At 41.7% G+C, this 15,380-nt stretch overlaps 1 protein-coding gene across 1 annotated transcript in view; it reads right to left on the bottom strand.

Annotated features, from left to right (window-relative positions):
- Positions 1 to 13,705, bottom strand: part of Lars1 (leucyl-tRNA synthetase 1) — a 65,223-nt gene extending 51,518 nt beyond the window's left edge. Inside the window, exons 1-5 of the mRNA XM_040741874.1 lie at positions 13,535 to 13,705; positions 10,595 to 10,719; positions 5,769 to 5,856; positions 4,930 to 5,010; positions 1,094 to 1,231 (exon numbers count right to left, since the gene is read on the bottom strand). Coding sequence (XP_040597808.1) covers positions 1,094 to 1,231; positions 4,930 to 5,010; positions 5,769 to 5,856; positions 10,595 to 10,719; positions 13,535 to 13,540 — 438 coding nt within the window. The 5' untranslated portion in view covers positions 13,541 to 13,705. The remainder of the gene's footprint in view (positions 1 to 1,093; positions 1,232 to 4,929; positions 5,011 to 5,768; positions 5,857 to 10,594; positions 10,720 to 13,534) is intronic.
- Between the last annotated feature and the right edge of the window lie 1,675 nt (positions 13,706 to 15,380).

Raw genomic sequence — 15,380 nt, 5'->3', positions numbered from 1 at the left:
CCTGCACATAACAAACCCACACAAACGCACACAGGTACACACATAACTAAAAATAAAATCTTTTAAAAAGTGAAATCCGCCGGGTGTTGGTGGCGCATGCCTTTAATCCCAGCACTTGGAAGGCAGAGGCAGGCGGATCTTTGTGAGTTCGAGGCCAGCCTGGTCTACAAGAGCTAGTTCCAGGACAGCCTCCAAAGCCACAGAGAAACCCTGTCTCGAAAAACCAAAAAAAAAAAAAAAAAAAAAAAAGTGAAATCCTCTTTTTAATTTCAGATGAACTCTACAGTTTAGTACACAGCACATAATTAATATGTTAACTGCTTAGGTAGGATGACTGCATCATATTTACAGAAGAGTAACATTAGGGGAGGTAGGCAAAGGTTATGCTGGAATGCTATACTATCCTTTAAATCTAAAATATATCAAATTAAAGTGAAAAAACAACAATAAAGTCAGACAATATTTTGATTTCATGGATTTTTCTAATGTACATGGGTGTTTTGACCGCATGCATGTCTGTGTACCATGTGCATCCAGGTACCCAAAGAGGCAAGAAGAGGGCATCAGATACACTGGGACTCGAGTTACAGACAGTAATGAACCACTGCGTAGTTACTAGGAATGGACACGGGTTAACAGTGCTGTTAACACTGATCTATCGCTCCAGCTGATGTGACAGATTTTCATCTTTGCGGGTGTGTATACGGTGAATGTTACATGTGCATGCCCATCAGTATCTATGGTGTACACGTGGAGGTCAGGACGACCTCCAGTAGCATTTCTCCACTTCCAGCTTGTTTGGGGCGGAGTCCCTGTTGTTCAACACTGTGCTCCAAACTAGCTAGCCTCCAAGCTTCTGGGGATTTTTCTCTCTGCCTCCCATCTCATCAATGGAGTGCTGGGAATTGAAGATGTTGTGCTTACCCAGAAAGCTCATTACCCACTGAACCATCTAAAGAGCCTTGATTTGATAGTTTCTTAAAATTGCCTAGTACATTTCATGTGGCAGGCACCTGCCAGTGTTGGGTATGTACAAATATCCGGAGAGTGAAAACTTTACACCCGACAACTGAAACATAAGTAACCACCAGACCTTTTTTCCTTTGGCTTTATCCTTCATTATCAAATCTCCAGGTTTGACACCACTTTCTTCCTCTTCCTCTTCTTCCTCTGGAAAATCAGGAGGGCAGCCATACAGCTCTATTTCTCTTTTGAGCTTGTCAGCACATGCCTATAGCACAACAGTAAAGAGAGCCAAGTTCAGAACTCAAGGATATAAAGTTGTTTCCAAGGCCAACTAAAATTGACTTTCTGAAATTGTGTGCAACGTCTACACACATATATATATATAGTATATATATATCACTACAGAAAACCACAACAATGCAAATCACATACCTCAAAATCCTATAATGTAGTTTGTATTTTATTATATACAGTACTCAGTGTAGTATCCTGATACACTAAACAGCAGAAATGATAAGATACATAAAACATAGTATGTCATTTTGGGTAACAATATTAATGGTTTCTCATTTTAAAGATCATCTACGAGCCGGGAGATGGTGGCACGCACACCTTTAATCCCAGCACTCGGGAGGCAGAGGCAGGCAAATCTCTGTGGGTTAGAGGCCAGCCTGGTCTACAGAGAGAGTTCCAGGACAGCCTCCAAAACAATACAGAGAAACCCTGTCTCGGAAAAAAAAAAAAAAAAAGAAAATGTAAAAATCTTGAGACAACCAAGGAAGTTTAACTACAGAGAAGATAAAGGTGCTAATATCACATAATGTGACTGCAGGGTGCTTGATGTAAGACAGAGCAAAGAACGATGATGCAAGCTACAAAAGACACGAAGACTACAAGAGACGCATACCACAAAAGCAAGATGAATGCTACAAGAGATGAACACTACAAAAGAGATGCACTCTCCATACAGAGATGCACACTAAAGTATTCAGGGAGATAGCATGACATCTGCAAGTCACTTTCAAAAAGTGCACTGAGTAACTACAAGAAAGGCATGAGTGCCTAGGTGTGAGCTGACAGAGCTAAGCAAAGGCAACAGACTACAGTAGAATGTATTACGTACTCCCTGTACCATCCTTTCATCTCTTCTGCAAGTCCAAAAGGCTGGAAAACAAGAAGTTCCTAGGCTGGGGGTGCAAGCTTAGGCATCACAGTGCTCACCTCATCCACATAAAGTTCTAGGTTCTATCCCCACACCATACACACGAGGCATGATGGCACAGCCTATATTTCCAAAACTTATAAGGAGACAGGTCATCCTTGGCTACACAGCAAGTTCAAGGACAGCCTGGGCTACATAAGACCTTAGGTTTTATTGTTTGTTTGGGGTTTGGGGGGGGGTGTTGAGAAAAGGTATCCCAGTAGCTAGGGAACCTGTCCTAGAACTCACTCTGTAGACCAGGCTGGTCTTAAACTCAGAGATCCGCCTGTCTCCGCTTCCTGAGTGCCTGGATTAAAGGGGTGTGCCATCACTGCCCAACTTTTTGAGATCTTGTCGTACACACAAAAAAATTCAAAAATAATCTTTTCAATTCTAGCTTTCTGATCCACTCTTCATAGGCAATTACTTCTAAAATAAGCTTTTATTTTATTTTGTTTTGAGAAAGGGTCTCACTATGTAGATCTGGCTAGCCTAGAACTCACTATGTAGACAAGTAGACCAGGCTGGCTGCAAACTGATCTGCTGCTCTGCTTCCTGAGTACTGGGATTGTTTTGCTTTTTTACACAGGGTCTCACTATCTAGACTTGGCTGGCCTAGAACTCACTATATAGATTAGGCTGGCCTCAAACTCACAGATAACCTGCATCTACCTCTCAAGTACTGAGATTAAAAGTGTGCATACCATGCACCAGTACCAAACAAACCTGCAAAAATGATCAAAATATGAACTGCATCATTTTATGTCATTCTGTGTGTACAAATATATACATATATGTACATTTTACTTGTTAGAAATAACTATTCAATTCTAACAGATATGAATATATAAATTACTCAAAACACATTAAAAATGACATAGAAAGCCGGGTGGTGGTGACGCACACCTTTAATCCCAGCATTTGGGAGGCAGAGGCAGGCGGATCTCTGTGAGTTCGAGGTCAGTCTGGTCTGATCTTCTTCCAAGTGAGTTCCAGGAGAGCCTCCAAAGCAACACAAAGAAACCCTGTCTCAAAAAAACCAAAAAAAAAAAAAAAAAAAAAAGACAAGACATAGAAATCACTTGGGCATCAATGTGTGCTTTGTGTTTTTCCTTTTCCCTCAAACAGTCTCACAGTACAGTTCAAATTGGCCTCAAACCCTCAGTCCTCCTGCCTCAGCCTGCAAAGAGCTGAGACTATTGCCCTGCCACACCTGGCTAATGGATATTTTGTTTTAGCCCTTCTTCCAATAGATTTACACGTGCACATACATGTGGAAGTCAGAGGACAACCTCAGGTGTCAATCCTGGCTTCCGGCGGCTCTTCTGCTTCCCATCTCCTGGTAGGGTACCCTGAGATTACACAGTTGCATGCACTGCTGTGTCTGGCTTTTAAGTGGATTCTGGGGCTCTAAACTCAGGTCATCAGGCTTTACTTGGTGTGGTGGTATGAATAAAAGTGGCCCCCATAGGCCCATAGGGAGTGGCATTATTAAGAGCTGTGACCTTGTTGGAGTAGATGCACCCTTGTTGAAGGAAGTGTGTCACTGAGATGGGGTTTGAGGTCTTATAAGTTCATGTCTGGCCAGTGTGGCGCATAGTCTCCTTCTGCTGCCTGTAGATCTTGACTGTAACTCTCATCTACCTCTTCAGCACCATATCTGCCTGCATGCTGCCATAATGATAATGAACTAAACCTCTAACTGTAAGCCAACCCCAGCTAAATGTTTCCTGATGGCAGAAGTTTCTGTCCCACCTGGTCCCAAATAAACACACAGAGGCTTATATTAATTATAAACTGTTTGGCCAATGGCTCAGGCTTCTTATTGGCTAAATCTCTCTTCATTATTACCCCATTTCTATTAAACTATGTATTTCCACATGGTCTTGGCTTACAGGAGAATGCCAAGACATCCTATTTTCCCAGTAGCTACATAGCGTCTCTCTGTTCCTTTGCCCAGCTTTTTAGTCTGGTAGCCCTGCCTATACTTCCTGCCTGGCTACATCCTGGCTGTCCATTGGTAGAAACAACCTTATTTATCAACCAACAAGAGAAACATATATTAACAGCACACAGAAGGACAGCCCCCATCAGTTTCCCTTATAAAAGTTGCCATGGTCGTGGTGTCTCTTCACAGCAATAAAATCCTAAGACACTTGGCAAATGCTTAGATAGCTTCACCCTAAGTTATCTCGTTAGCCCTTCAAATTTTTTTAAATTAATTTTTACTATAACAAATTTAACTCATTTCATAGAATGCTTTAATGTAATATGGCACAATGTTAAAATCCAATTCCAAGATCATAAATCAGGTATTATTTACTCTAAGTTCAAAATTAGAAACCAGGGGTTGGAGAGATGGCTCAGAGGTTAAGAGCATTAGCTGCTCTTCCATAGCACCTGAGTTCAATTCCCAGTAACCACTTGGTGGCTCACAACCATCTATAATGCCTTCTTCTGACATGCAGGCATACATGCAGATAGAGCACTCATACCTAAAAAAACCATAAATAAGTCAGGTGTTGGTGGTGCATGCCTTTAATCCCAGCACTCGGGAGGTAGAGGCAGGCGAATCTCGGTGATTCAAGGCTAGCCTACTCCACAGAGCCAGTGTCAGGATAGGCTCCAAAGCTACACAGAGAAACCCTGTCTCAAAAAACCAAAAACAAATAAAACAAAACAAAATAAAAAATAAAAAACCATAAATAAATTTTTTAAAAATTAAGAAAAAGAGTAGAAGTCAATCCTCTAAGCCATCTTACCTTAATCGGCATACCGGTACAGTGCAACCCAAAGGGAAACAGACACATTTTTCCTTTTAATCTCTGGTATCCTACTGCAAACTACAAGAAGACAATCAAATATAAATTATAAATATAAATGGTAGATTCAAACAAAATGCTAACTTTGACAGCACTAATTTCCCTCCTCCCAGCTTTAGAACAGATATTTTATCACTGCAAAATTCTACTCCAGGGCTGGAAAGATAGCTCACAGGTTAAGAGTACTGACTGCTCTTCCAGAGGACCTGAGTTCAATTCCCAGCAACCATATGGTGGCTCACAATCATCTACAATTCAATCTGGTGCCCTCTTCTGGTATGTAAGCAGAACACTGTATATGTATTAAATAAACAAATAAATAAATCCTTAAAAAAATTCTACTCAACTATCTTTTTCTGTTGTTTTTCACCAACACTGAAATTTTGAACATACTCATGTCCAGAACCCTGAGCAAATATGTACATGGCATGGAAACAAAAGCATAAATATTAAACTATTAAAATTATTCTTTAAAAGTAAGAATTTAGGGGACTGGAGAGACGACTCAGAGTTTAAAAGCACTGATTGCTTTTCCAGAGGACATGGGTTCAATTCCCAGCACCCACATGGCAGCTTACAACTGTCTGTAATTCCAGGATCCAGCATCCTCACACAGACATACATGTAGGCAAAACACCAAAATAAAAATGAATAAATTACTTTTTGAAAAGTATTTGAATACCCTTAATAGGAAATTAATTTTATACATGCAGTTTTATTCACACCAGTATTTATTATATACCCTCCCTACCCCACCTTAGTAAACACAAGAGCTTTACCTCACACTTGGATAGGGAAAATGTGTGTCCCAAATGAAGGCGTCCATTCATGTATGGATATGGGAAGGTAACAAAGTATTTGCCCTTGCTTCAAAATAATCATGTGAAAAAGAATACAAAAAAGAAAATGTTAAATTTCTTCACAATAAACAATGGGATGGAAAGGTGGCCTGGTCATGTAAATACTCTGTCTAAAGTCTAGTTTTTTAAGAAGCTAGGGAGATAGCACAGTATTTAACAGTACTTGCTGCTTGAATAAGAGAAGCCACATGACAGCTCACAGTCATCTGTAACTGTTCAAGGGGTCAAACGCCCTCTTCTGAACTCTGCAGGCACCGCACTCACTGATATACTTATATGCGGGGGGAAAACAACTCATGCAAATAACACAAAAATTAATTCATTTTTAAAAACAAAATAAAGTTTAGTATTTAAAAGATAGCAAGTAGCCAGGCAGTGGTGACACACACCTTTAATGCCAGCACTCGAGAGGTATTGGCAGGTGGATCCCTGTGAGTTCGACACCAGCCTGGTCTATAAGAACTAGTTCCAGGACAGCTTCCAAAGCCACAGAGAAACCATGTCTCGAAAAACCAAAAGAAAAAAAAAATTAGCAAGTTTGGGCGAGACACAGTGACACATGCCTTTAACCCACCACTCAGGATCTAAAAGCAGGTGAATCTCTGTGAATTTGAGCTGAGTGCTGTTCATACAGAAAGTTTGGGCTGGGAAGACAGCTCAGAGGTTAAGAACACTGGCTGTTGTTCTGAGTTCAATTCCCAGCAACCACATGGTGGCTCACAACCATCTATAGAGATCTAATGTCCTCTTCTGGTGTGCAGGCAGAACACTGTATACATAATAAATAAATAAATTGTGGTGATATTTTGTTTGTGTTCTGACAAATAAAGCTTGCATGAAAGGCCAGAGAAGTAAAACAGCCAGTCACTAAAGTTCTTACCTCTACAAAATCCTCAGTCTAAATGGCTGAGCTCCAGTCTCCTCCAGCCTTATAGTCCTCTCTCCACCCAGTCATATCTCTTTTTGTCTCTACCTCCCTAGGCATGAGATCCCAAGTGCTGGAATCAGAGGTGTGCCACCACTGCCTGGCCTCTATGGTTAATGGTTAATTAGTGACAAGCTCCCCCCTCCGATCTTCAGGCACAAACAAAATATCACAACAATAAATCTTAAAAAAAAAAAAAAAGGAGGAGCAGGAAGAGGAGGGAGGAGGAAGAAAAGAAGGAGAAGGAGAAGGAGGAGGAGAAGAGGAAGAAGAAGAAGAAGAAGAAGGAGGAGGAGGAGGAGGAGGAGGAGGAGGAGGAGGAGGAGGAGGAGGAGGAGGAGGAGGAGGAGGTGGTGGTTCTAGGTCAGCTAAAGACTCAAGAAAGACTGTCTCAAAAAAAGAAAATATATTATTAAGTTACAGGCAGTGGTGGCACATGCCTTAAATCCCAGCACTCTGAATCCAGAGGCAGGCAGATTTCTGTGAGTTAAAGGCCAGTCTCATCTACAGAGTGATTTACAGGACACTCATGGCTACATAGAGAAACCCTGTCTCTAAAAACACAAAAAAAAATTTTTTTAATATATTAGGTTTATAAACCTAAAATGAAAAGCTTTCCAAAAAGTTAAATAAGTTTAACTGTGAAAACATTTACATTCATAAATGACTATTATGGAATAATCTTGAGCTGGGGATACAGCTTGATGGTAGAGCACTTACATAGCATGTATGAATTAGTCCACAACACAAAAGAGAAATAAACATGTGTATAGCAAACCTGGGAGGTTTAGCTTAGACTGAAATATTTGAGTTACAATGATATAATTTTAAAACTAACATTTTAAAGATTCTGTACTGTTTTAACATTTAACTGAGCCAGGCATTGGTGGTGCATGCCTTTGATCCCAGCACTCAGGAGGCAGAGGCAGGTGGATCTCTGTGAGTTTGAGGCCAGCCTGGTCTACAGATCGAGTTCCAGGACAGGCTCCAAAAAAATACAGAGAAACCCTGTCTTGGAAAAAAAAAAAAACTTAGTTGAAAAAGTGACACTCTTTTTCATTAAAGATACACACAAAGCAACTCAAGCTCCTTGGGGAAAACTTTCCAAATATCACACAGCACATGCAGTGCAGAGACTTCCTAAATGCCACACAGTTACAGTGCAGAGACTTCCTTTTTCACAAGAGGTATTTGTAACCTATGTATTTATATCACACAGCCTAAACAGCGCATTTGTAAGTGTTCAGCCAGGATGGAAGGCAGAGGAGGCAGGGGGATCGCTGTGAATCCAAGGTCTGTCTGGTCTACATAAAGAGTTCTAGGCCAGGCAAGACTACATAGTGAGATCCTGTCTCAATAAAATAAAATGATCATTGTACTATGCCATGTAATGTAACTGAGCACTTACAAATGCACCCTACAAGTTATAACTCAGTGAAACCAACATAAAGTGCTCGCTACTCTCCACAAGGGAAAATCATAACCTCCAGTTGGCTTTTGTCATTCTCTTCCTTTTCCATAGTTTGCAAATATGGATGTGATCTTCAACAACATATTACTTAGTGTGGCTCACTTGTGAACTTGACTAAAGCACAGAATGCTTCAGAAAGACTTCTGCAATTTCATCTTCACCATGTTAATAAATTTCTTCAACAATACTGCATATCTCAACGGGTCATTCTTTTACTGAGCCAAGCATTATTATGGTTAATTTTTTTATTAAACTTATTTAATGTAAACTAAAATTCTAAAACCAAACTACAGAAGCTACTGTGGTTTAAAGTATAACAGTAAAGATAGTATGCCAGCAATTTCTCTTTCAATTTAAATATATCGTATAACATGCATTCCATTAGAATATAGTTAAGTAATAAGTAAAGAGGATAGATTTTAGAATTAGTAAACCTTAGCAACAATCTGCAGTCACACCTTAAGTTCATCAGCTCTTAAAAACCAAGCTCATCTTGCCTAGTGAATACTTGGAAGGGCAGAGCCTTTAGTCCTAGCACTTGGGAGGTGGAGGCAGGGTGAGTTAGAAGCCAGCCTGGTCTACATAGTACACCAGAGCTACATAACAGAGCCGCCCCCCCCCCAAAAAAAAACAGCTTGGAAGGACAGAAATATGAAAGACTCAACGCTGTGAATTCCTATCAACTTTGAGTTTACATGGCCTATCTCACTATCTGTAAAATGTTGTTTAATTTTTTTAAAAAAATTGCTTACCAGGTTGGGGATAGCTTAGTTGAGTGCTTGCCCAGGATACACAAAGTGCATACACCACAAAAATCAAGCATGGTGACACATGCCTGTAATCCTAGCTAAGGAGGTAGAGGCAGAGGATCAATTCAGGTCATTCTCTGCTACATGGCAAGTCTGGAGGCAGCCTGGGATAGTGTGAGACCTTGTCTCAAAAAAAAAGCATTCACCTTAAAAGGTTATTATAAAGCTAGGCAAGGGACTGGAGATGTTCAGAGCATCTGCTGCTCCTCCATCAGACCAGAGTAGTTCCCAGCACTTACGCGGCAGCTCACAGGTGTCTTTAATTCCAGTCCTAAGGGATCTGACGCCCTCTTCTGAGCTTTGTATGCACCAGGTACCCACATGGTGCACAGACATACATGCAGGCAAAGCACCCATAAACATTAAAAAATAATAATAAGCATAAAAAATTCCTAAGATTCAATGAGAATATGGTATGTTTCCTAATACAGAATAAGTTCACAGTTAGCCACCACCACACACATTTTTCTGTTTTCTTTTTTTTTTTTTTTTGTTTTCAAAACTATTTCTCTATGCAACTCTGGCTAGGAACTTCCTCTGTAGACCAGGCTGGCCTGGAACTCAAGGATTCACCTGTCTCTGCCTCCCAAGTACTGGGATTAAAGGTGTGTACCACCACATCCTAATTTAACATAGTGTGTCTTTTTTTTTTTCCAAGACTACTCTCAGTGCAGTCCTGACCGGCTGTTCTGAAATTCACTCTGTAGATCAAAGTGGCCTCAAACTCAGGGATTCTCTTGCCTCTGCCTCCCTAGTGCTAGAATTAAAGGTCACCATGCCTGGCTATTGTAGCCTTCTTTTTGAGAACAATTACTTTGCTTTTGTTTTTGTTCCAATAATCACTGTCTACAATTTGCCTCAAAATTAATATCAAAGCATTATAGTATTTATGAAAAAAGATGAACAAAGATAGATAAAATAAAAATTTTATTCTATATGGGAGTTAATATCAATAAGAATCTCTCAAGAAAAAAAAACTTTCGTAGGACGATGGTGGCGCACGGCTTTAATCCCAACACTCGGGAGGCAGAGGCTGGTGGATCTCAGTGAGTTCAAGGTCAGCTTGGTCTACAAAGTAAATTCCAGGACAGCCAGGACTGTTATACAGAGAAACCCTGTCTGGAAAAAAAAAACTTTCATTTTATCAGTCAGTAAATACAAAACTTCAAAATACTCTCCTTTGTCAAAATGTGAAACAGATTACTTTTAAAAATCTGTATGGGCTAAAAAAAAAAAATTGTATGGGCTGGCAAGATAGCTCAGGAGACACAGGTTCAAGTCCTATCCTCAGAACCCACACGGTAGCAATCAACTAGTTCCTGCAAGTAGTCCTCTGAATTCCACACATGTATCATGGCACACTTACAAACACACATATAAATTTTTTTTATCTTAATGAGAACAAATCTAAGAATTCCGTAGAAAGAGTCTGACTTGTGTACTGGTGGAGCTCGGCTCCTTCAGCCCCGTTCACATTAAACAGACTTCCTCACTTCCCTCTTCCTGGGGCAGCTGAATGCGAGGATCTTCACCCACTCACCTGGCCTGCTTCTGCTTCTCCAAATGAGATGCATTGACTTCAAACACTTTCTCAGCCTCCCATTTCTGCTGGACTTCTTTCTCAATCTTCTTCAAGAAGTCTACTTTGGCTGTTCCTTTTCTTTCCTATTAAATACAAACAGAGGCAGAATGGCTTGCTTTAAAAATTAAGAGCCAGGGATACTAGTGTTTGCCCTGATCCCAGCACCTGAAAGGTGGAAGTTAGAGGACCAAAACTCAAGGTCACCCTCAATCACACAGCAAGTGTGAGGCCAGCCTGGGCTACATGAGACCCTGTGTGAAAAACCAAGAGGAAAAAAGGAAAAGACCCAAGCTGCTCACTGACAGCTCACTGACAGATCAAATTCCTCATGCCTACCTTAAAATGTAAATGAACAAGATTAAAAATTAGTTATTGAGCCCAGCAGGGATGGCACAGGCCTTTGATCCAAGCACTTGGGAGGCAGATACAGGCAGATCTCTGTGAGTCCGAGGCTAGCCTGGTCTACAGAGAGAGCTCCAGGGCAGCCAGGGCCACACAGAAAAACCCTGTCTAGAAAAACCAAAATAATAACAATATGCCTGAACTCACAACAAGAAACTAGAGGAAAGAAATCAGCCTACTGTCACTATAAAGTAGTTATGTTTGAGGAAATAGATGTTTCACCTGATCACAATGTATGCGTGCACTTAAACATCATGTGGTACCTCATTAGTATACATAATTTCCATGAATCAAGTAAAAAGGCCTTTGTGGGATACAAAGCAAGTTCAAGGCCAACTGAGCAACTTAGCAAGACTCCATCACAAATTTAAAAAATAAATAAATATCAAGAAAGGAAGAGCTGGAAAACTGTCTCAGGGGTAAAGAGCCCTGGATGCTCTTCCAGAGGACCTGAGTTCAGTTCCCACTACCACACAGCAGCTCCATTCCCGGGAGTTCCAGATCCAACCCCTCCTCTGGCCTCCACAGGTAGCAGACAAGCACATGATGCAGATATACATACAGGCAAATACATAGCTTCACAATATTCTGCAGTCCATTTATTTTGCTTTGTGGTTTGGGTTTTCTTTTGTTGTTTTGCTTTGAAAACAAGGTGTCACTACACAGCCCTGGCTAGCCTAGAAAAACTCACTATGTAGGTCAGACTGCCCTCCAACTCACAGAGATCTGTCTCTGACTCTGAAGTGTTGGGATTAAGGTGTAGAGCACTGTGGGGACACCAGACCTTGAGCAGAGACCCACTTCCCCTTCGTCGACAGTCTCCACAGAGCACCATGCCCTGCTATTCTGCAGTTACTAGGATGCTTTTATAAACATCATCTCAATTTTACAACCCAAAGAAGTAGAATAAACGGTAATCATCAAATCTGAACTTCAGACAGCAAATGGTGAAAACTGACAATACCATCATCTTACTCCAATTTCTGTTCCCCCTTGTTCTCTTGCCCATACTCCCAAAAACAGAACCAGAAACAGAACCTAACTAAGTTCTTTGCTGGTTTTCAGTTAACAGTTCCGCACTCTGTTGATAGCCTAGTCTATTTTCAGCACAACAGATTTTTGTAAACTGTAAGGTGTTGCAATGAATACAAATTATATTACTTTACTTACAGATACTTAACGTTGCAGGATCAGAAACACACAAACCACCAGAATAAAACAGAGAAATTAGTTCCTGCCTCTTTTCTTGAGGTTTTTCCTATCTGGCTCCCTCTCTAACACTAATTCTCCCATAACAATGGATATGAATAGTCATGGAGATAATCACTTCAAAAGATTTTACTATAACTATAATCAGTCTTTTCAAAGTGGGTATGCAACGCAATGAAAGGCCATTTGCCTAGCATGTCCAAGGCACTAGGCTCAATTTCCAATAGCATTTCCAGAAAAGGGGAGGAAGAGGAGGAGGGAAAAAAAGCCAGGATCCTCTGAAGAGTACAGATGAGTTACTTTTAAGTCAGATACAATATTACACCCCTGAAATTCAACCCCCTTTAAAGAAAGAGGCAAAGACTCAGTTAAAGCTACACAGGGAGTTTTAGAGCCACCTGGGCTACATAAGACTGAGTTAAAAAAAAAATTCTAGCGCCAAAAATTCTTCAACCCTACAGGGACCTTCTACACATGGGCTCCGTTTTCACCAATCCTTAGCCTGCCAGGCCACCCAGTCCCAAGCTTCCACGGCCTCTCCGTATCCACCTGTGCAACGGCTTCTAGTTCTAGCTACTCTGCCGTCACCGTTCTTACCTGGAAATACCCTCCCCAGTCACCTCTGCTCCTCACCTGGGAAGGTGAACGTGGCCGGAGGAAAAACCGCCTGTTCTCTAAACCCGTGACCACCAAGCTCCAGAGGTGTCTGATTCCCGAAAGCCAGTCGCCCCCTCCCGCTAAACTGTCTAATCCCCCCTCCCACGGTCCTGATCACACTGGGTCAGAACGCTACCAGCCCTTCTGACTTTTTGAGACAGTCTTGCTAGGTTACTCGGGTTGGCTCTGAACTCATTCCATAGCCCACGCAAGCCTTTAAATCTGTAGCCCTGTCTCGGTCTCCGAAGTAGCTACGATGGCTAGACCTGCGCCAACGGATCCAGGGGCTTAGTTTGAAGTTAAGGCATATGTAAAAGTCAGCGGTTCAGAGACACTAAACACTTCTTTCCCAATAAGGTGCCCGATCTTTGTTGTTGAAACTTTTACATATTCTTCTCTACCTCTAGCTTTATTTTAAAAACACGATGTGATTCCGTATTCGGAATTCAAGACGTGCCTGTAAAGTGAAGACACCGGCTCAACTGGCGAGAAAAGCAAATGATTCCCCAGGAAACCCTCAAGGGAAGGATGCTCCCTTCCCGGAGACGAGCAGCATGTGGAGAGCCCCGCACACCCTGACAGCGGGTTCCAGGGCCCGAGCCTGAGGACGCTCTTCCCGCCCAAACTCACCGCCATGGTGCCGCCCAAACGGCTCAGGATACAGTACAGTGGTCCCCGTGACACCCTCAGAGAAGCGGCTCCAACTTCTCCCTCCCACTCGGGGAAGCCTAGCCTCCCAAGACACCACAGCACACACTTCACACTGGCTGAGGCAATCGCACGGCTCACAGACTGCAGCCGGGTGCATGTCGCGGACAGCAGGGAGTTGTAGTTCCCAGAACTATGAGTGCTAAGGGCCAACCGGCGCCGGTGAACTACAACTACCAGAAGACAGTGGGATACCGGAAGTCAGGGTAGCCGTAGGCCCGCTCCCAGGTGACACCGGCAGTGATGTCACCCGCACGTTGAACTACAAGATCCGTGATGCAATTCGGGATGATGGCCCGCCACAAGCGAGCCCTAAAGGAGGTGGAGCTAGGATAGTGAGCCTTCTCAGCCTGTGGGGCTGTCGGGCGGTAAGGATGCCAGAATGCGGAATTGATTGCTATTCAGGGAGAGGTGCTAATTATGGCTTGCTACTATGCACATGTATTTATTACTACCAGTGGTGTTCAACAGCTCAGCATGTAGACGTTTGATAGCAGTTATCAAACAATCTGCGCCTTTAGGAGAGAGATCCGGAAACCCACCTGTTCTCTGAAACTTGGCTCAAACCGTGCCTAAGCCACATTTCAAGTACTCGTCTGTGTATGGCTACCATATTGGTTGGTGCAAATATGCTCAAATATTTCCGTCACCACAAAAATATTCTGTTGAACAGACCTGATAATAGATGGCTCTTACTCTTCTGGTGTTCAGCTTTGTTTATGCATTTACCCTTTAATCCAGTAACCACTGAGCGTCTACAAAGCACTTTAAGAGAGGTGAGCAACTCAAACATGTGCTACCAACAATACTAAAGAATTTTTTTCACAAGTAGTTGTAGATAAAATTTAGTGATGGTGCAATCCATGTCTAGCGTATGGTATGAGCACAATAAAAAAAAAGATTGTTGGATGAAAGAAAGATAGAACCTAGGCTAGAAAGCTTTGACTTTCCCAAATAAGGCCTGCACACACAAATACACTCCATCACTTTCCACACCTTTCTCTTGTAACTAGCGACAATTTAGAAATAACTTCTTGTTTTGTTTTTTGTTGTGTGTGTGTGTGTTTTTTTTTTCAAGACAGGGTTTCACTGTGTAGCCCTGGCTGTCCTGGAACTCACTTTGTACACCAGACTGTCTCAAACTCACAGAAATGCATCAGCCTCTGCCTCCCCAGTGCTGAGATTAAAGATGTGTGCCACCATTGCCCACCTAGAAATTACTTCTTAACACTCCACATCTGGGTTAAATGTCTCCTATATATTCCCTGAAGTGATTTGTTCTTTCTCTCCCTTAAAAAAAAAGTAACTAAATTCAATTGCCTGTTTACCACCAGACTTCAAGCTTTGTGACAACAGGACCATGCCTACCAGTATCTGGCACATGGTAGGTGCTTTATAATGTTTTTGAATGAATGAGAGTCTCATACTCCACAGCGTTTATGACTGGTTGTACTTTCCTGTTACAATTGTAAACTAACCTGTACTATTTGTCATCACAAATCACATTGGTAACTGAAACCTTCCATGTAGCAAATACTTATAAAACCCTTCCCATGAACTTGCATGAACCTGACGTAGAACTAGAATAGAGCAGAGAACAAAACAGACATGGTTGCTGTCTTGTGGAACATATCATTTAATGAGAGTGAGACATTAAACAAATGATTCCGTGAACACAAACTATTTAAAACCACCTTCATGCCTCCAAATGTATCTGTATTTCCTATTCAAATGGCTAGGATCTATCTTTCTAAAGAGGGCTAAGGTT

The sequence above is a fragment of the Mesocricetus auratus genome, unplaced genomic scaffold (genome assembly GCF_017639785.1).
Source record: "Mesocricetus auratus isolate SY011 unplaced genomic scaffold, BCM_Maur_2.0 Super-Scaffold_6730, whole genome shotgun sequence".
In the NCBI taxonomy this organism is placed as follows: domain Eukaryota; kingdom Metazoa; phylum Chordata; class Mammalia; order Rodentia; family Cricetidae; genus Mesocricetus; species Mesocricetus auratus.
This window is presented reverse-complemented; position numbering and strand designations above follow the sequence as displayed.